Genomic DNA, 21,018 nt, shown 5'->3' with positions numbered 1-21,018 from the left:
AAATTAATTGAAGGAATGTCTACACAATGGTGTAAAATATTCTGTATAATTTATATTAGAGCCTCTAATAGATTCTTTTTAGGTTTTCATGACTCCCAAAGCAAGTTTAATCTTTTCATTATGATTTGCATCTAGATTGTTGTTTGCTCACAACTTTGTTTATTGTCTTTGCCTGTATATCGTGGCCAACTGCTACCAATGTTCTTATTGCTCATAAAGTGTCCTTTATTGAGATTTGCTTCTTTGATTGCTCAGTTATTAACTAACACACAGGCTGGTAAGTTATATAATCTTTTGAAGATTGATTCTAGCTAGAGTGAAACAGCGAGCTTTGAACTATGGTTTTGGTAAAGCATGAGAATTGTAAATCTTGTTTAAACATATTTATAGGTGATTCCTTAAACAAATGTTGGAAGGTTGCATTCACATACAGTAACAACATATCTCCACCTGATTTCAATTCTCCTTGTAAAAACATTTGTACTCTGATGCTATCACCAGTCCTTAAAAGTTTGGGAAGAGTTGTAAACTAAAGATATAAGGTAAAGTCTCCCTTTGGGGATTCCTGGCTTCCATGATTGAAAGCTAAACAGAAACAAAATTCTAGCAATCAAAGCAATTGTTATCTCACATGAACATCCACCCTTCTCTAATGGGATGAATCCTCCCTAAACTAATAATTTGGATATACTAGTCTAATTCGAAAATGAATATACACCATTTGGACTAGTTGAAGCAAGACAATGTATCGTATTTGAAAGCTCAGGTATTGGTCTTGCAAATAGCCTAATATGCATGATGAAAAATCTAAATAGTAACAAATTTCTGGTTCAATCCTCCTTACAAATAGCCTAATATGCATGCCCACCCTTTTCAAATTGGTTCAATCCTCGAAAAAACAAAGTTCTTTATGTATAGCAAACTTCTATTACCAAAATGAAGATCCACCAATTGAACATGTGATAGCAAAGACAAGGTCTATTGTCAAATTACTTTTACATCTTTAAGACTTGACTATGTAGGCATATAATGTTTGGATAGTAGTCTTGACAATACTCAAGCATGCACAATGTGGCCTATGTAACAAATATCTAGCAAGAGAAGCGATCTTGCTCTCATATGAATATTGACATCAGCCTGATCTCACACGAATATCACCACCAACCATGCATATCTATCCATTTGACATTGTTTGCTGTCCAAGTTCATACGTGTCTATTATCAAGATTCTTCCTCATCCATTATAGTTTACAAACCATGAGTGAGCTATGAGGCAGAGTATTTAAGTGGACACAAAAGCAAGGTCCTTTTACAAATTACCTTGTGACTTTCAATAGTTTTACCATTTTATCTTGGGATCTTTCTAAATTTCTTGCTTTACGGGATAAACAAGGCAATAAGTAGTTTATTTTGAGCTAAAAGACATGAGGATACCTTATCCAAGAAACCCAAAAACTAAACATTTGATCACAATTCCATGCAAAGTTTATTGAACAATCTATGCATGGAAAGAAATTTTAAGCGCAAACCATGTTATACAACATCCTCAAATAACAAGGTACAGGACTATAAAAGGCACCCTTTACCTTAAATCTATAGAGGATCATAACTCATTAGGGAAGATGCATTAAGAGAAAATGTAAGAATGAAGTTGAAATATTGTTATAATACATGTTGCTTTAAATAAGCAATAGCAAACTAAAAAGTTGCAGCTGTAAATGACCCCTCAACTCGCACCTTTCTTGTGCTTCTTCAGATACCTATTGTGGCCTTATCTCTATGTACACACAATACGCAAACAATCATCCTAAGGATTGTAACATGTGAAACTACCAACATATTCCTTGGTGAAAACTTAGATCCACTTGTCCACCAGTCAAAATCAACTTGGGCCTTTACCTTAGCCATCAGTTGGGAGGCCAAGCCATAACCCAACCCTTCCTTGCCATATTACTAGGAAAGAAAAAAATATGGTTCTTAATTTAGAAGCTTTTGGAAATCATTGATGCATGTCACATACGACCGCCTATCCATCCTCCTTTGATTTCAGTTTTACTTCGGACATCAGAAAGTTTTCCATCAGACGTGTAATCCCTCTCCATGACAAGGTTGACTCCATCTTCATACCATCCGACACCAATTGTGAATATGCCATCACCCTTTATTTCCACATACGCATTGATGCCACCGGGAAGCCACATCATAGTCACATCTTGCATGTCCAGAATATCTTCATCTACAAAATGAATCGGTATCTCGGGCAGTGTTCGTCTCTTCAGGGTTTCCATCGTCATGTAAATGAAAGGAGGTCTATCAGTTGATCCACTTTCCTCTTGGTTGTCAGGAAAGACTGGAGTTGCACTCAGTTCGAAAACTTTCCATGTCCCAACAAGATCTTGTTGCTGCAACCGAGGCTTTTGTGAAAACAGCTTCAAATGATGACCACCTGAATCACTGAGAGAAGAAAAAACCATAAAAAGTTAGCTTGAAGTGCTGGGTACCTGAATCACAGAAAGAAAAAAAAAAACAAGAATGTTATGTGCAAAAGCACAATGTGATGCATTTGCCGCTTCTTTGCAAATTTGAGACAGAGATAAGAGGTATGGAGATTGATGAAGAACCAAAGTTATTGCATGCGTGACAGAGAGAGAGAGAAGGAACAAGCCATTAATGGGTGTGGAAAAGGAGAGAAAAAGGTATAAATAATTTCAAGGATAGTCAAACAAGAACAAAATAATAATAAAAGAAATATCTAGATATTCCTACTTTTTTCACTAAAAAGGTTAACTACATACCACCTAATGTGACTGCCCTAAAAATAGGAAGATTGCCCTGATGGAGAGAGAGAGAGAGAGGTGTTCTTTTTTTTCAAATCGTTTGAGCAAATTCGTTCTATTTTTCCCCTTTATAAATATTCATTTGTACCTGATGGATTTCATATTCCTAGGGCCCATCCACTCTTCCTCATAAACAGCAACCCGAAGTAGCTGAACTGTCTCTTCTTCTTCCTCAATTGCAAGAGTATGGACTAATCGAAGCCTGGAATGGCCACCTCTTACAACACACTATATTTTCATACAGTTTAAGAGATGTCAATAAACATTCCTACATGACAAAGAACAAACATTGCTTAAAGAGCTAGCTTTGAGAATCTTTCAAACAGCATACTTGCTCAATTTTGTATGTATGCTCGCCACCACTACTTTCTGCAGTTAGCAATTCTACTGGACCCCTGGAGTAAGAACCATCCTGTGAAACAAAGTAGTAGTAAATCAACTCAAAACACTTGAACTGGCACTCAGAAAATGTATCTGTAATCTGAACAAATCATTAATATTGACACATATACGTTCAAACAAGAAAATTTTAAAACTTCCATCCTACCTCAAAAAGGACAAGACCAGGTTCTAACTCAAGAACATCCTCCTCCATAACCATATCATATGTCAAATCTTTCCTCTCCAAATCTGTTGTTATTCCCTTATCAGAGTCACTTAGTAACTTACCATCTGCATCAGGTTCTTCTTTCAATATAATATCATCATATAACTCATTATCCCAATTGACAACATCTCCCATTACTCCCTCATGTGAATCAGTAATCAATTGAAAGCTTGTATCAACTTCTTCCACTATAATATCATCTGATAGCTCAAGATCTGATTCAATGTCATACTGATTATCAATATAATCTTCATTTATATCCTCCTGTGGCATCATTTCTTGCATTTTAGCTTTGCCTCTACTCTGTTCGCCTAACGGATTTCCAACAGCCCAAATAGTCTTTCTGTGGATACAATCCTGAGATCCTTTCCCTTGAATTTGTTCAACGGTGCTATGAATGCGGCAATCATAAAGCATCTCTTCATTATCTCCAAGGGCAATAGCTTCCATTTCAGCAGTCATGGGAGAAAATGCAGCACCAACTCCTCTCCATACCCCAGAGAGACTACTAACAAATGTATGCCATGATGGAGTTGATGCCGGTTCCTGATAAAGTCAAATCAAAATATATTGTCTCACATGGATTTAAAAACTCAAATAAAGTAAACCCTATATGTGCATATGCAAACATTTCTTGAAAAGCTCAAACATAATTTTCGCAACTTGACAGAAGCACCTTATGAATGTCATATATGCACATGTCAAACTCCTCTCGCAAAACTCAAATCAATATAAATGATGTATTACATGGATTTAGCAGCTGATAGAAAGTACCTTAGGCGTCTTATTCATGCCAAACTCTTCATAAAACAGTCAAATCAAATAGTGATGTGTAACATGGATTTTGTAATTCGATGGAATTATCTTAGATGGGCTAATAAGTGTGCAAAACAAACTTTTCATCTCAAGGCCAAACATTTAATCTAGCATTATCAACCTTGATTCAGCCCACATCACTGGAGAACAGCCATAAAATTGTATCAATACAAATTTGCCGCTAGCCCGCAAAAGAATCACTTCAGTATAGTTGAAAAACTTTAGCCAGCGAGTGAAATCTACACCATTATATTCTACTGTCCAGTGGCACAGGATAGGTTGGAGATATTTATGGACAGAAATATATACATTTCATACTAAATTCCTATAAATTTGAGTATTTTCTAGGGATTTCCCATTATGCAATTGATAATTTCCCAAATATACCTTTTATTCTGACGAAATATAGAAATTTTGTGTTAAATTCTACAAATGTGTGGTATTTCATGAGAACTCCTATTATTTCATTCATGAATACGAGATTCAGTCATTCTATTAGATTCCAATCTTTTACATGTTTTGTCATAGCCAAACATAAGTTTGTTCCAATAGAAATTCAACCCCATATTTGCAATTTTTGGTTAGCCTAAGGCACTTTTCATTCCATCAAAATACATAATTTAGGTTCTACATTCTCATTATTAAATTTAAGGTATTTTTTCGTAGGCAGTATACATTTTCTTCCAACAGAAATATGCAAAAACAGTCCTACTACATTCCCAGATTAAATATGTGGCATTCTATCATAACAAAACATACCCTTTCATCCAACTGAAAAAATATAAACTCTCCTACAAAATTGTTACATAATTTGTGGTATTTTTTCATTGCCAAAATTACTCTTCTATTCCTGTAAAATTAAATTGTGCTTTTTTCTGATACCCAAACATACCTTTTTTATCCACACATTCCTATAAATTTGCGGTATTCTCTCATATCCAAGCATAACCTTTTGCTTAAATGGAAATATAAAAAACATCTAAATTAAATTCCTAAAACTTTGAGGTATTTGTCATATTTAAATATATCCTTGCAGAAACCAAAGAAAAAAACTATTAAATGTATATACATTCGATGTATTTTATCATAGCTAGGCACACGCTTTTGTACCAACCAACGCACATAGATTTTCCAGGTTAAATTTATCTAAATTTGAGGAAGTTTATAATGGGAAAACGCACATTGCAAAAATATTAATCGACATACCTGTGTCTGCAAAACTTGCTCAGTTTCCACTGGCATACTACCCGAAACAAGAATCTGGGAATCTTCTTGGAGATTCTTTCTTGGGTCGGAATCTTCTTCGAGATTCTTTCTCGGCTCAGAATCTTCTTCGACATTCCGTCTCCCCGTAGAACCTCCTCTCTGATTCTTCTGTTTCTTTGACGAAGAAGCCGAATTGCTTGCTGATTTCTTGTTCAATGTTGAGCTTCTATGAGTCTGATCAACAGCATTCACATCATCATTCCACGGGTTCGCTATATCCTTCTCTTTCTTCTTCGCGACCGATTTACTTCTGTTGTTCCTGTTATTGCTTCTACCCAGAGACGAAGGTCGACCATTGACAGAAGCGAGAGCGAGAATGGCCTTGTTATGATGATGAGAAGGTGTGAGGTGGGGCGGTTGCAGGGATTTGAGCCTGTGGCGATGAAGAAGAAGAAGATGAGGATGAGGATGAGTGAGAGGGTGGGCAGAAGATGCTCTGAAGAAGAGCTCGATGGAAGAGGCAAAACAAGCCATCTCAGACATTGTCGTCAGAGTCTTATCTAAATTTGGGTCATGTGTAGGAGAGAACCAGAAAGAAGAAAGAATGAAGAAGAAGATGAAGAAGAAAGAAAGAAGAAGAACTAGAAGTGTATGTATGTATGTGTTGGGATCATGGACTCTACTCATGTGGAGTGTTCCCCCGCGGGCGGCCGGGCCGAACCGCCCATCTGGATACTCAGAAGATTCCGAGTCTCGGGCCTCGGCTCGTCTCGATAATGTACCCGTACCGTATACGTACCGCATGTATTTCCGTCCCTTCGGGTGTCTCCCAACTCAGAGCCCGCGTGATCCCTATTGATGGCCTTTTTTTTTTTTTTACTTGTCAGCGAATCAAGCCGGTTTGCATTCTCGTTCTTCTCGCAGCTAATCCTTGGGGGGTACTCATCTTGCTGAGAGGAGCGATCCCTTCATGTGAGCGATCCTTTCTGTCTGCTTGGGCTTAATTCGGTTTCCAGGACCCTTCTATGTGTGCCCTCTCTGTATGTGGTGGTAGTGGCGAGAAAGCATTATAAATATTGTTACAACCTCTTTGGTTCAATGATGTGGCGGAAGGGAGAAATGATGGGAGTTACATGGGACCATTTGGCTACTCCCTAATGGTTATGTGGTGTGGCGATATTGGAACTGGAAATGCATTTGATGGCTCGTAGATTTGCATTATTGCGAGATATGCGTGAACAAGATCAACCATGGATACCGGTGATGCAATATTTTATCAAGCATGAAGGTTTGGTGCACGAGAAAACAAACATTCAAGCATTGTGGTGGCCATAATCTAAATGGATTATTCCACTAAAGATTCAACATTCTATATACAAACAACATTTGGTTATGTAATGGCAATATGCATATATCTTTTTTTGAGTGGGCACCATCATCAAGTGATTGAGAATTTTGTAATTTGTTACAAATTGAATTGCTCATTTCTTCTTTACTGTAGTATTGGCATGGAAACGAGAAGTTGAGATCTCAATTCAATCATTTTTTTCAATTGGGGGTTGTACATTTGGTAAGTGTGGTAGATAGTGAATCTCAAAGGTTGTCACAAATTTGAAGATTCCAAACAATGATTAGGTATTGCCCCAAATTATGAGATCAATAAAGGTGTGGCAGTTGCCTCAGGGTGGGTTTTTATTGATTTAGTGGGTAGAACCAAGCTTTTATTTGGAAAAAACTACAAGAATGTCCATTGTTGCATGGATCTTCGCCATTGGAAACAAATGTTGTACCTTGGGTGGATTGGCGATTATAGGATGCTACACACTTGTTACAAAAGTCATTACAATTATATTGTATCATTATTTATCTTGGCTATCTATTAAAGTAGAAAAGGTGTGGAATGTATGTAAATTGAATGCAAGGTGGTGGGAAAATATTACAACGTGTTTAGTATTCTCATTTGTCATTTCATGCAAAGGTATTATTCATTCATATGGAAAGTCATGATTGGTGGGCTCCCATTAAGGTTCAAATGTTTGATAGGAAGAGGATATAATTACAGTTAATATGATTAAGTAGATTTTACATACACTTAATATAATTACAGTTAATATAATTAAGCAGATTTACATACGCAATTAACATAATTAAATGGATTATTTTACAATACACAATTAATATATTATTAATATAATTAGTGTTGTAATTAATATAATTACAATTAATATCAATAATTAGATTTTACATACAATTAATATAGTTAAGTGGATTATTTTACATACGCAATTAACATAATTAAATGGATTATTTTACAATACACAATTAATATATTATTAATATAATTAGTGTTGTAATTAATATAATTACAGTTAATATCAATATGTAATTAGATTCTAAATACAAGTAATATAATTAAGTGGATTATTTTACACACACAATTAATATAATTAAGTAGATTTTACATACATACAAGTAATATAATTAAGTGGATTATTTTACATACACAATTAATATAATTAGTGTTTAAATTAATATAACTATAGTTAATATAATTAAGTGGATTATTTTACATACACAATTAATATAATTAGTGTTTAAATTAATATAACTATAGTTAATATAATTAAGTGGATTATTTTACATACACAATCAATATAATTAGTGTTATAATTAATATAATTACAGTCAATATAATTAAGTGGATTATTTTACATACACAATTAATATAATGAGTGTTGTAATTAATATAATTAAGTGGATTATTTTGCATATACAATTGATATAATTGTGTGTTTTTTCAGCCAAAAAAGGAACAACAAAAAACAGAGAGAAAGCAGGGTCACAGACACACACAAAAACAGAGTGAAGACAGACAGACAGAGACAGAGACAGAGAAAGAGAGAAAGAGAGAAAGAGCGCAGGGCACGATCGGAAGAAATAATGGATGGGCTGCTGCCCTCTGCTTCCCCTTCTCATTCTGCCTCTGCATCCGCCCCCGGCCAAAAGCGCAAACGACCCGACGATCAATTCGCACCAAACCCTAACCCTAACCTAAACCCTAGCCCTAACCCTAATGTAAACACCAACCCTAACCCCAACCCCAACCCTAACCCTAACACCAACCCCATCCCCAACCCTAACCCTAGTCTCCCTCACACTTTCTCCAACCTCCACCCTTCCTCTGTTTCCCATGAAAGCCGAGCAACTTCCGCAGATGATGACGACGAAGAAGAAGACGACGACGACGAAGAAGAAGATGAAGATGAGAATGAGGACAATGGTGCAGGCGAAGAGAGCGGATTGAACCAATCTCAGCTCGATAGTGTAAGTGCAGGTGATCCCGAAGGCCGAGAAGAGTATGAAGAGGAAGAAGAAGAAGAGGAGGACAATGAAGAGGAAGGCGAAGAGGGAGAAGAAGAAGGAGAAGAGGAAGAAGATGAAGAAGGAGAAGGGGAAGAAGATGATCCTATGAGTACATTTACGGCTGCCCGATTGGATGGTTCTGGAACTCCGAAACCAATTGTTGCCAAAGTCGAAACTTTAGTTAGCGTGAAAGCAGAGCCAGCCGTCGAAATATCAAAGGAGGTAGGGGGTCTTTCTGGAGCTGCTGTTATGGCCACTGCTAGTTCTGGCAGTGGTGCTGTGAAAGATGAACCCAACAAGATGGCTTCTGCTGATGTCATTCAGACAAGTGGAGCTTATTGTTCTAGGGAGGAGAATTTTAAACGAGAGGTACATGCGGAAATTTGGTCATAATCTAATGCATTAATTTGAAATCACATTAAGTCTAGGTCATATTGGCTGACATACATATAATAATCTATGCATTCGATGTGGTATTAAGACTAGAGATAAGACTGTTTGGCATATAATATGAATTACAAGTATCATTTAAGGTGAAAAATATCCCCTTTGGCATGTTAACCAGGCTTTTGAATTCACATTAAAGCTATAGAGATTGGATATTGGCATATAATCTAGATTTTATAAGTTGGAAGCCATGTTAAGGGCCAGAGATTGGATATGCATTAGAAGTCACTTGAATGCTGGAGATAAGCCCATCTATCATATAATCTACAAATTAGAAATCCAAAAAAATTGGCCAAAATGGTATAGATTCTACGAATTAGAAGTCACATGAAGGCTGGAGATAGGCCCATCTATCATATAATCTACAAAATATAAGTCCAACGAGATTGGCCAAAGTGGCATAGATTCTATGAATTAGAAGTCATGCGAAGGCTAGAGATAGACCCAATTTGCCTATAATCTATGTATTAGAAATCTGATGAAGTTTACCAATAGACCTGATTGGTATGTGATGTGGGAGGTATGGTTGGGAATGGAGTCACGGTCTAGGCATAGACTTGGGTCTGGAGATATTCATTCCACTTGCAGGCTTAATGTGAGGCTATCATTATTTACTTGAACTCTTATGCTACATATTGATCGCTGTGCTGTGTTTTGAGACTCTTAATAAATTTTCCATTTGTATGAAATTGACTCGATGTTTCTTTGTTAGCATGTTCATTCTCAGGATCTTCCAGGTGCATCAATGATGCAACTTTGGTACTTGTTGTACAATTAATCACTTTGTGTTTTTCATCATGCAGGAAGATGCTGGACGACTTAGGTTTCTATGCTATTCGAACGATGGGATTGATCAGCACATGATCTGGTAATGTAATGTTTTCGCATTGTGTCGAATTTAAACTCCTGAATGGATGGGAGACAAAGATGCTTATCTTAAAGGCAGGCTTGTAGGTTTGAAGAACATTTTTGCGAGGCAGCTGCCGAATATGCCTAAGGAATACATTGTACGGCTTGTGATGGACAGGTTATGTATGGGCTTGCTATAGTTTGTCACTGATATGGCCTTCTACATATCTGCACACATATATACACCTTTATTCATATATATATATATATATCTGTGTCGTGTGCATGGCTGCCTACTTACATACATATCCACACACACGCACATATAGACATGCACACATAAGTTTGTGTCACACACATGCAATCCATTTGCTTCACAAGAACTTGAAAAAATTATTATTGCATCCTGCATGCTCTCTGATGGATATCCATCTACGTTCATATGTGACTAGCAATGGGCGCGGTTCGGTTCGGTTCGGTTTCTTGGCCTTGAAACCAAACCAAACCAAACCATTTATTTATAATAAAAAACAAACCAAACTGTTTAAATTTTATGAAGCCATTTAAACCAAACCGTTTATGAAAAATTTAGAACCAAACCAAATCGGTTTATCGTAAATCAAAACCAAACCAAATTTATAAACCGATAAACCTATAAACCTTCAAAACTTTAAAACCTTTAAACCAAACCACATAAGCCGAAACCGCTAAACCGCTAAATTGTGAAATTCAAAACCAAACCACATAAGCCGAAACCGCTAAACCGCTAAATTGTGAAATTCAAAACCAAACCAAATCGAAACCGATAAGCCACTAAACCATGAAATTCAAAACCGAACCGAACCGAACCGAAACCAAACCAGATCATAATATTTGAAACCAAACCAAACGGTTTATTTATCTTTGAATCGATAAACCGTTAAGCCATGGCTTAACGGTTCGGTTCGGTTTGAGCCGAAACTGTGCCCATTGCTATATGTGACTTTACAAGCAAAGAGACAGTTAGAAAATATAAATGGTCCAGGCAGTTCATGAAATTGGATGAATATAGGCCACCATTATTATGGATACTAAAAGAATTAACTGATATGTTCTGAGAAGTTGAATAAACTCTGCTAATTGAAAGGATGTATAAATTTCATTGTACACTTTCTACAGGAAGGTTTCCAAAGCCATTCAACTGTCTTTTCTTATCTATTTATTCTAGTAGCATGATCAATCTTAGACATTTTGTTGCAAGCAACTGTTGACATGTGATCAGCATTGGATTATTTGTACTAGAGGATTAATGCTTGTAGTGTTTTGCAGGAGCCACAAATCAATGATGATCATAAAGATGAATCAAGTAGTTGGAGGCATCACTTATCGTCCATATCCTAGGTAGTGAGAAACTATTGCAGGAACTTTGTCTATAGTCCGATTGATGGTTTGGCAATGTGTTTCTGAATGATGTTTGCATATTGCAGTCAGAGGTTTGGAGAGATAGCCTTTTGTGCAATTACAGCAGATGAGCAGGTTAAAGGTTATGGAACTCGCTTGATGAATCATTTGAAACAGCATGCTCGTGATGAAGATGGGCTCACACATTTTCTTACCTATGCTGATAATAATGCTGTTGGTTATTTCATTAAACAGGTTATTTATATGCGTATGTCTCAACAATTTTAAATGGAATGGTGATGTTTCGATATTTTGAGAAGTTGAAACCTTTAAAGGCGACATTTAAGGATGTTAAAGATAGATAGTATGTAAGGAGCTTTGGGGAAACATAAGCTTTTGACATGTGTAAACGTGTGCATATAGAGATATTGAGATTAAAGGAAGCTCGTCAGACTCATGCTCAATTGGAAAGTTGTGTAAGCGTGTGACAAACATCTTAGTGGGGTATAGTGTATTAATGCTTGACTTAGATAATGAAAGAGCATGTCTCAATTTTATATTGAGCCTATGGTTATTTGAAAATCAAGATTGATGCTTTTCCATCATCAGAGAATCCATAAGCTGCCCTGACCCAAGTTGTTTCCTTGTATGAATCATGTTGACCCCACGTTTAAGGGCGAAAAATGTTTTGACTGAACAAATTATATGTGGACAATGAATGAGGCTTAAGTTATGTGAATGGGCAGGAAATGGTTACTTTATAGCAAAAAATGCCATTCAGACTTATGGGTACTGTACACCAATTTTAGTTCTTTCCTGATTCACTCTATGTTCACAGAGTCCCACCTCCATTGCCCATTATTATTTTCTAGACCATGTGATTGTGGAGGTTATCTTGGTGACCTAGCTAAAACGTGCTGATTCTCATCAGCACAATGTCACATACCATTTTTGGAAGACAGCAAAGATGTATACATTGTACATTCCATCTCATGCATCTCAATGAAAAATGTTTAGCTACAAAATGTACATGCTAGAGAGGACTGCATTCAACCTATAGCATTATAGGGAAAATGTTGGGCCTTGAAATATTTGTAGAATTGAAATTTATGAAAATTTTCCTTTATTCTTTTTTTGCTAAAGAGTTTTACCATCCTTGAGGTACTAGTGCTGGACTGGTATTCTAGTGTCTCTGTGAGGATTTAGTGCAATATGTGTAGCAACATATGCTCCTGAGAACACAGGCAATAGCCACTTTTTGGAAATTGTTTTAAGGGAATATTTATATAATCTATGGGAATTATTCTATTTATTGCTGACTTGAATGGAAACCCTTGTGTTCTATGTATTTCAGGGTTTCACCAAGGAAATTACAATGGAGAAAGATCGATGGCAAGGGTATGGCCTCTGTCATGCCTCCAATTTACTGAAATTTAATAGGGTATATTATGTTTTTAAACTCATCTTTACTATGCCTATAGTCTTTTTTTGTCATTCAATGTATGAGAGTTGCTTCATCTGTATATTAATGCACATTGCTGTTCATTGTTATATGTTGGTTTTCTCACTGATTGAAATGTCTATATATAAGATATCAGTGTCCAACCCAAGAATGTGATTTCAGCATTTCGTGATTTCTGTGAGTATCTTTCTTATTACATACAAGATTCTAACCCGAGGGGTTTAATCTGCAGGCCAGAACTGTACATTTTATTTAAAGCTATGTCTTTATAACTGCTGTTTTGTTTATAAAGGTCTTCAACATGGAATCTCTTGGAGAAATCTGTTTTTCTCTTTGCATAATTAAAAGCTCTCTGTGAAGGTCTAGTTTGTTTTGCTTAGCTATAGTGCACAAAATAAGTAACTTAAATTCTGGGTTTCAATTGTGAGTGTCATGATAATGGGTTTTTAATGGATTTTGTTCCATCTTTGATTTGATGTTTTCTTTATGGTTTGTAGCTTAATAATGCTTTCTTTTTATGTGTTGTAGCTTCATCAAGGACTATGATGGTGGTACACTGATGGAATGCAAATTAGATGAAAAACTTCCTTACACAGGTCTACCAGCAATGATACGTCGTCAACGACAGGTACGACAAAATCTGCCTTTTGATTAAGCTATGAGGGTACGTCTTTCATTTGATGCTAGAAGCATAGTACTTGTGCATGTAGATAATGTGGCAATGTCTTGTTAATTTGTTGCAACATTATCTATAATCCCATACTTGTAGAGCTGTGATCCTCCTTTTTTGCAAATAGTCTCGACATTTTCATAGAAAACAACACACATCCCTAGCCAAAACTTCCATGCTTAATGTCTGGTGTGGAGGTATCCACCTCCCACCCAACTATATGTTTCAAGTGTACTGTTTCTTGTGAAACCATGCATCCTTACACTTCGTAATAATGTTTTACAGGCTATTGATGAGAAGATACGAGAGCTCTCGAATTGCCATGTTGTATACTCTGGAATTGAGATACAAAAGGTTCTCCTTAATCCTATTACAGGATGCTTATTTGTATTTGTGCATGCAAGCCCATTGCATACAAATCATAACTCATGCAAGCAAACTATGATGCATGTATGCATAGATAAACTTGTTTTCATCTTTGAATGGGCATGACCCCAACAGCCTGTACTAGAGTATATCATTATGATATGCATCCCCGGTGCACCAGCTTGATGTAAGATGACATGTGTTTGGGTCATATTTTTTTGCAGAAAGAAGCCGGTATTCCAAGAAGACCCTTGAGAATTGAGGACATACCTGGACTGAGTATTATATAGTTTCTCTTCTAAATTTTCTGAGCTTCAGCATTATTGTTTGCTATGGATATATTTAATGTGTGATTTTCGGTGAATAGAGGAAGCTGGTTGGGTCCCAGAGCAGTGGGGCAATAGTAGGATCCGTCTCATAAACTCACCAACTGATGGCCCTCCTTCACGCCAAGCTTTGCATGCTTTTATGCGTAATTTGCTCAAAGTAAGAGTGCTTTTTTAGCAGCATCCATTAATGGATGTTAGAAGTAGGCTAAATTCAGTTATTAATGAGTCTTGGCAAGGAGTGCCAATCCTTCAATTGCCAGACAATCCTTCAATCCTTCAATTGCCAGACAATTGACAGAGTTGATTCGGTACTTGTGAAAATTCAGTTTGTCTTTATCGGGAAAACTGGCATGTTTATAGTATAATATTGATAAAAGTTTCCAAATCTTCGGTTAATATCAAATAACTAACTAGCGTACAGGCTGTTTATGAGCATGCAGATGCCTGGCCATTTAAGGAGCCTGTAGATCCTCGTGAGGTTCCTGATTACTATGACATCATTAAAGATCCTATAGGTGAGAGAGTGGCAATTTCCGATATTCCAATGTTAAATTATTATTTACTGCTTTCTGTTTTTATCGTTCTGTTAATTTTGTAGATCTAAAAACCATTGGCAAAAGGTTGGACAGCGATATCTATTACTTGACCTTGGACATGTTTGCGGCGGATATGAAGCGCATGTTTGCCAATGCACGGACATACAATTCTCCAGATACTATATACTTTAAATGTGCCAACAGGTTTGTGTCCATTATTAGGGTTATGCTCTAATAAATTTTTTGTCATTTTCCAAGTCAAAAGTTGTTGAGGTTTGATTTTGAAAATTTCAGGCTAGAAGTGTTCTTCGGCAGTAAGCTACATGCTGGTATTCAGACTGTGACTCGATAAAAAGTTGAGAGTTTGTGATCGTCAAATCTTCAAGAGTGTGTAGAGGTACCTAAATAGTGCTACAATTTCTTTTCACCAATTTGTGACAACCAAAGGCGGTTGGGATTTGAACTCGCAACTGATGGTGTGCAAGACAAGGTGTCAAGAACTATTTGCACAAATTCTTTTATAATTACTCGCTTAGAATCATATAGTGGGAACTTATCCTGTCAAAGGGTACATATACAACAAGAATTGTATTATTGAGAGATTATTAAAGGAGCTGAATATAGCTGTAAAGTAGACAATGAACTAACATGGTCTCAACTGACAACAACTCGTAAGATTAAATTGCTTACCGATATAACTTAGCTAGCTAGCTAACTTGTAATTTTTTTACATGATATAAAGGATTTAACTGTTGGCAAGGATGACCTCTGTGGTAAAATCTGCCTTGATTCTTAAATCTATATGAAGTCTTGACTCCTGTTTTTCATTTTTGTATTTATTAGTATAATATTACTAGTTGCTAAAGTAATAATGATAATAATTAAACATAAAAAGGTTGACATAAGAGGTACTGGAAGGATCACTGTATAGCTTGGTTACAGAAATTCTTAGTATTATATATTTTTTCTTTTTTCACTCTTAGCTAGACTATGTTGTGAAAATATGTTCTGGGCTCAAAATACACGGGTGGGACCTTTCATATATCCTTTTACTAAAATTTTAATTTTGTGCTTAATCAATGCATTTATCCAATTTAAAAATAATTGTCAAACTATGTTAGCTTAACAAGTGAAGCAAGTAACTATGTTTATAATGAGAATTTATACGAGTCATCAAGGCTTTTGAACTTGGGTTTCTGTGAAGAGAGGAGATGTGAAGAAATTAGCATTGCATAGTAATTTTAATCATAGTGGTATTAAAGAATGCAACAAGTGGAAGATCCGACTATATTTGGCATGAGAGTGAAAGTGCAAGATAGACGTAGAACATGACCTTTGGCCCTAGGCTTTCCAAGACAGCAGACAATCAGATCATTGTTCCCAGATGTATGTGCCCATCTACAGTGAAATCATAAATTCCCAAGCAAATGGGTGATTGGATTGTTGTGATATAGCTGGCCCTAAGGTCCTTGATTGACATAAATCGTAGTTGGATAGTGTCCGCAATTGCACCAAGGCACATATAACTGTATCTCTGTCCTAGGCTCTCACTTGAGATTGTCTTGGACATCAACCAATCAAGAAAAATTGATGTAAAGTACAGCCATTCAGCAATGATCGACTATGATCAGAATCCAACAAATACACATGGGAAGCACAGGAATGGTACACCATCAACCCCAACAATCGAGTCTAAACCTTAACACCATCAACCCCGACACTCAAGTTTAAAACCCTGTCAAATACATGAGGATTCCTCTCTACAGAGATGCGAAGAAGATGAAGAATGGTAATCAATATAGCTCAGAAATTCAGGAGCAGATCTTTAGGTTTGTGGAGTTGCTCAAGGTTTCTGCTAAGACCAAGGATCTCAAGAAAGGTGCTAGCCTACATACTGAAATTTTGAAGAAGAGACTACTTGAGAAGAGCCCTTATATAGCAAGTGCATTGATCACAATGTATACACAATGTGGAATGTTTACCATAGCTCAACAACTGCTTGATGAGCTTCCTGTATGGGATGTTATCTCTTGGAATGCATTAATTTCAGGTTATTCTCAACATGGACAAGGACATGAAGCTTTGTCTTGTTTTGAAAGAATGCAAAGAGCAGGGCTCTCTCCTGATACAGTCACTTTTACTTGCACCTTGAAGGCTTGTGGAAGTGTAGGAGCTGTTGAAAAGGGTAGAGAAATTCATGATGAGATTGTATGTAACGGATTGGTTGAGAAGAAACTCACACTTGGTAATGCATTGGTGAATATGTATGCAAAATGTGGTGTGATTGTGGAAGCTCAGAAAGTTATGGAAAGTCTTTGTGTTCGGGATATAGTTTCTTGGAATGCGCTGATTTCCGGGTATGCCCAAGAAGGGAAAGGGCATGAAGCAATCAAGTGTTTTGGAGACATGCAAAGAGAGAAATTGTCTCCCAATGAGGTAACTTTCGCTTGTATCTTGAAAGCTTGTGGAAGCATAAGAGATATTAGCAAGGGCAAACAGATTCATGATGAGATTATTCATGAAGGATTGCTGGAGAAAAGCATTGTGCTTGGTAATGCATTGGTGGATATGTATGCCAAATGTGGTGGGCTTACAAAGGCTCGAGAATTGCTCCGAGAGCTTCCAATGCGAAATGTAGTCACGTGGAATGCACTTATTTCGGGGTACGTGCAACATGAACTAGGTCATGAAGCACTTGATTGTTTTTCACAGATGCGAAGGGATGGATTCTCTCCGAATGAGGTCACTTTTGTTTGCATTTTGAAGGGTTGTGGAAGTATAGGGGCCATTGACAAAGGAAAGGAAATCCATGATGAGATCCTTATTAGAAGCTTGCTGAAGAAAAGCGTTGTGCTAGGAACTGCATTGGTGGATATGTACGCCCAATGTGGTGCCCTGGCAAGAGCAGAACAGGTGCTTGATGAGCTTCCCATTCAAAATATTGTTTGTTGGTCTGCACTTATTGCAAGGTATGCCCAACAAGGGAAAGGTCATGAAGCACTTAAGTGCTTTGAGAGGATGCAACGAGAGGGCTTAACTCCAAATGAGATCACCTTTGTGTGTGCCCTGAAGGCTTGCGGAAACATAAGAGCCATTGAAAAGGGTAAACAGATCCACAATGAGATTATTGATCACGGTTTGTTGGAGAAAAATATTGTCTTGGGGAATGCTTTAGTGGATATGTATGTGAAATGTGTCATGCTTATGAAAGCAAGAGAAGTGCTTGAAAAACTTTCAGCCCGAAATGTAGCCACTTGGAATGTACTAATTTCAGGGTATGCTCAACTCGATAAAGGCTATGAAGCACTTGATTGTTTTTCACAAATGCAAAGGGAGGGCATATCTCCGGATGAGATAACCTTTTCTTGCATGTTGAAGGCATGTGGGAGCATAGGAGACCTTGATAAGGGCAAAGAAATACATAATGAGATTGTTGACAGGGGCCTTCTTGAGAAAAACATTGTGCTTGGTAATGCTTTGGTGGATATGTATGCCAAATGTGATATGATTTCCAAAGCACAACAAGTACTTGATGACCTTCCAAATCGAGACATAATCTCGTGGAATGTATTGATTACTGGTTATGTCCAAGGGGGACATGGTCGTGAAGCACTGGATTGCTTTCCACGGATGCAAAGAGAGGGTCTCTACCCAAATGAGATCACCTTCACTTGCATTTTGAAGGCATGTGCCAGTATAGGTGCCATTGACATGGGCAAGCAAATTCATCATGAGATTGTGAATAGAGGCTTTCTGAAGAAAAGCATAGTGCTTGGGTGTGGTTTAGTGGACATGTATGCAAAATGTGGTATGCTTGCAAAGGCACAACAAGTGCTCGAAGATCTTTCCATCCGAGATACAATCTCTTGGTCAGCACTCATTGCTGGGTATTCTCAAAAGGGTAAATTTGATGAAGCACTCAACTGTTTTGAACAGATGCAAAGAGAGGGTCTGTCTCCAAATGAGGTAACGTTCCTTTGTGTATTGAATGCTTGTAGCCAGACAGGTAAATTGGTTGAGGCCCAAGTATATTACGAGAAGATGAGCCAAAAATATGGAATCACACCACAAGTAGAGCATCATAGTTGTATGGTGGTTATGTTTGGACATGCTGGATGCTTTGACAAGGCAATGTCGATCATTAAGACAATACCATCTTCAGAAAAACCTTCAGTTTGGCTTACACTATTATGTGCTTGTAAAAAGTGGGGAAACACGAAGCTTGGGAGGTTGGCTTTTGAGAAGGTGATACAACTGGATAATAACCTTGCACCGGCTTATACAATCATGGCTGATATTTATGCAGCTGCGGGCATGCTAGAGGATGCTGAAAAGGTTGAAGCAATGAGAATGAACACCACCACACCAAGTAATCATGGAGTGTGCATGTGGCTTCATAATGCAAGTTGAAATTTTCGTTCATTGCAATAAAAGAAATTGTCAAAGGGAACGATATACAACTGGATAATAACCTTGCACTGGCTTATACAATCATGGCTAATATTTATGCAGCTGCGGTCATGCTAGAGGATAATGAAAAGGTTGAAGCGATGAGAATGAACACCACCACACCAAGTAATCATGGAGTGAGCATGTGGCTTCATAATGCAAGTTGAAATTTTCGTTCATTGTAATGAAAGAAATTGTCAAAGCAAACGATATACACTACAAAAACCATTAAAACATCAAAGGAGAAGTATATTACTATGGCTTGTGTCTTTGTCAATGCATGCCAATTAGTAAACACAGAAGTGGAGTTTATTTTATATGAATTCCCATTTTACGGACAGCAATATCTGTGGTTAAAAAAAACAAGCATCCAATTTCAGTCTAAATAAACTCTAACTAGGATACAGCAGTATATTACGAAGAATGCAGGGGGGGCAATGGTCCATATGGCTCAAGATTCTTGTGGCAAATTAAAAACTGAAGTTACTGACCGCTCTTTAAAAGAGAAACATTTAACTGAAGTTTCAATGATCCGAATTTTTGGAATGCCAAGAATGCATGGGGGTCAATGGTCCATATTGCTCAAGATTCTGGTGGCAAATTAAAAACCGACATTACTGATCACTCTTTAAAAGAGAAACACTTAACTGAAGTTTCAATGACCCGAATTTTGGAATGCTGTTAGATACTACTTGTAACAAAATCAGTAAAAAAAACCTATACCATGTAAAGGAGCTATATATATTTATATTGGAACATTATTAGTGACAAGACATGCAAATCCACATTCTAACTTAAATGGCCACCAAGCATACCAGAGTAGCACCCATTTGGGATAGTAATACATCAACCAAGATATCACAAAGAAGAATGTGGTGATTGATGGTGGTTCACGTACTGCTTAGATATTTGAATGGCAATGTAAGTTTGAAATTGATATTTGGGCGTTCCTGCATAATACAGACAGGATGAAAATGAGCAAATTTGGCTTGAAAACTGATTTACCTTAAAGAAATATATCATGAAGCAGACTTGCATACAAGAAATACTATAGGAACTTGAATAGTATTGCTAATGGACCTTGACAATGGTATTGTTAATAAAAACTGAAAATGAACAAGGAGGTTAAAAAAAATGAAGAAACGTTAGCAAACTCTCTCCACAATGTCTTCAATTATGGAAGGGCCTTGCTTTTTTGGCATGAGATAGTAATTTCAACTTAAGGTCATATATGCACCCTCAAGACTTCTCATTGCTTTTTGTTGTTTGCAGAACTGTTTATATCTTTATCAACCTTAATTATATCAGATAACAAAAACATTCCATAGCACTTTTTTTATGGAGTTTGTTCAGCATTACTTCAAAGCCATTTTTTGTGTATGTCATCACAAACAGTTGATAGATTCCAAAGTTATGAGTTTGAAATTGGTTCCTACAGTTATCGAATGACACATTTATGACATTGGGTTCATGATGGCCACTCTTAAATCTCTTTAGACTTGCAAGTCAACATTCCATCCATATTCTTTTAAGTCTTTCCAAAAATCCAAAGAGCATCACAACCAAGAGCTTTAAGTTCAAATTTGAACAGTTATTAGGCCATGCCCCTAAAAACATAAACAGTTTATCATGCAAGTGTAGCAATTAATTTATTAACATTATGATGTACTATATCATATTGGCAACGATTTGTTACTCTTT

At 36.8% G+C, this 21,018-nt stretch overlaps 3 protein-coding genes across 7 annotated transcripts; 2 read left to right on the top strand and 1 right to left on the bottom strand.

The window, feature by feature from the left end:
- Positions 1 to 1,642: 1,642 nt before the first annotated feature.
- On the bottom strand, positions 1,643 to 6,061 carry LOC147852205 (dihydroorotate dehydrogenase (DUF3598)). Of its 4 annotated transcripts, none has more exons than XM_087333824.1 (6): positions 5,565 to 6,061; positions 5,467 to 5,534; positions 3,385 to 3,990; positions 3,169 to 3,249; positions 2,926 to 3,065; positions 1,643 to 2,454 (listed from the first exon to the last, which is right to left on the bottom strand). In XM_087333824.1, the coding sequence occupies exons 1-6, from the start codon at positions 6,007 to 6,009 to the stop codon at positions 2,013 to 2,015; spliced, it is 1,782 nt and encodes a 593-aa protein (XP_087189950.1). In that variant the 5' UTR covers positions 6,010 to 6,061; the 3' UTR covers positions 1,643 to 2,012. The 4 variants fall into 4 exon arrangements, with proteins under 4 accessions (XP_087189950.1, XP_087189949.1, XP_087189948.1 ...); XM_087333823.1 differs by having other exon boundaries at positions 5,467 to 5,553; positions 5,584 to 6,061; XM_087333822.1 differs by having other exon boundaries at positions 5,467 to 5,588; positions 5,619 to 6,061.
- Positions 6,062 to 8,354: 2,293 nt separating this feature from the next.
- Positions 8,355 to 15,686, top strand: HAG1 (histone acetyltransferase of the GNAT family 1). Of its 2 annotated transcripts, XM_087333818.1 has the most exons (13): positions 8,355 to 9,198; positions 10,080 to 10,144; positions 10,223 to 10,303; positions 11,434 to 11,505; positions 11,592 to 11,760; positions 12,860 to 12,903; positions 13,496 to 13,595; positions 13,923 to 13,991; positions 14,228 to 14,282; positions 14,371 to 14,489; positions 14,754 to 14,847; positions 14,931 to 15,072; positions 15,163 to 15,686. In XM_087333818.1, exons 1-13 carry the CDS (start codon positions 8,407 to 8,409, stop codon positions 15,218 to 15,220), a joined length of 1,860 nt encoding a protein of 619 aa, XP_087189944.1. In that variant the 5' UTR covers positions 8,355 to 8,406; the 3' UTR covers positions 15,221 to 15,686. The 2 variants fall into 2 exon arrangements, with proteins under 2 accessions (XP_087189944.1, XP_087189945.1); XM_087333819.1 differs by lacking the exon at positions 15,163 to 15,686 and having other exon boundaries at positions 14,773 to 14,847; positions 14,931 to 15,069.
- Positions 15,687 to 16,178: 492 nt separating this feature from the next.
- Positions 16,179 to 19,657, top strand: LOC147852203 (pentatricopeptide repeat-containing protein At2g33680-like). Its single transcript, XM_087333814.1, has one exon. The coding sequence runs from the start codon at positions 16,615 to 16,617 to the stop codon at positions 19,276 to 19,278; it is 2,664 nt and encodes an 887-aa protein (XP_087189940.1). The 5' UTR covers positions 16,179 to 16,614; the 3' UTR covers positions 19,279 to 19,657.
- The last annotated feature ends 1,361 nt before the right edge of the window (positions 19,658 to 21,018 follow it).

This window comes from Azolla caroliniana, unplaced genomic scaffold, assembly GCF_043228905.1.
Source record: "Azolla caroliniana isolate FFs.n. ecotype wild unplaced genomic scaffold, voAzoCaro1.0.p SCAF_18, whole genome shotgun sequence".
NCBI classification, from domain to species: Eukaryota; Viridiplantae; Streptophyta; class Polypodiopsida; order Salviniales; family Salviniaceae; genus Azolla; species Azolla caroliniana.
The sequence above is the reverse complement of the archived record's forward strand: the minus strand, read 5'-3'. Positions and strand labels throughout refer to the sequence as shown.

What these genes read in the sequence shown, in the direction of transcription:
- LOC147852205 (XM_087333821.1), bottom strand. Translation starts at nt 6,009, where the DNA reads ATGTCTGAGATGGCTTGTTTTGCCTCTTCCATCGAGCTCTTCTTCAGA. An exon ending in AGCAAGTTTTGCAGACACAG is followed by an intron (nt 3,991 to 5,466) that starts GTATGTCGATTA and finishes TGACTTTATCAG; the next exon opens with GAACCGGCATCAACTCCATC. An exon ending in CTGGTCTTGTCCTTTTTGAG is followed by an intron (nt 3,250 to 3,384) that starts GTAGGATGGAAG and finishes TTTGTTTCACAG; the next exon opens with GATGGTTCTTACTCCAGGGG.
- LOC147852203 (XM_087333814.1), top strand. Translation starts at nt 16,615, where the DNA reads ATGAGGATTCCTCTCTACAGAGATGCGAAGAAGATGAAGAATGGTAAT.
- HAG1 (XM_087333818.1), top strand. Translation starts at nt 8,407, where the DNA reads ATGGATGGGCTGCTGCCCTCTGCTTCCCCTTCTCATTCTGCCTCTGCA. An exon ending in AGGAGAATTTTAAACGAGAG is followed by an intron (nt 9,199 to 10,079) that starts GTACATGCGGAA and finishes TTCATCATGCAG; the next exon opens with GAAGATGCTGGACGACTTAG. An exon ending in TACTTTAAATGTGCCAACAG is followed by an intron (nt 15,073 to 15,162) that starts GTTTGTGTCCAT and finishes TGAAAATTTCAG; the next exon opens with GCTAGAAGTGTTCTTCGGCA.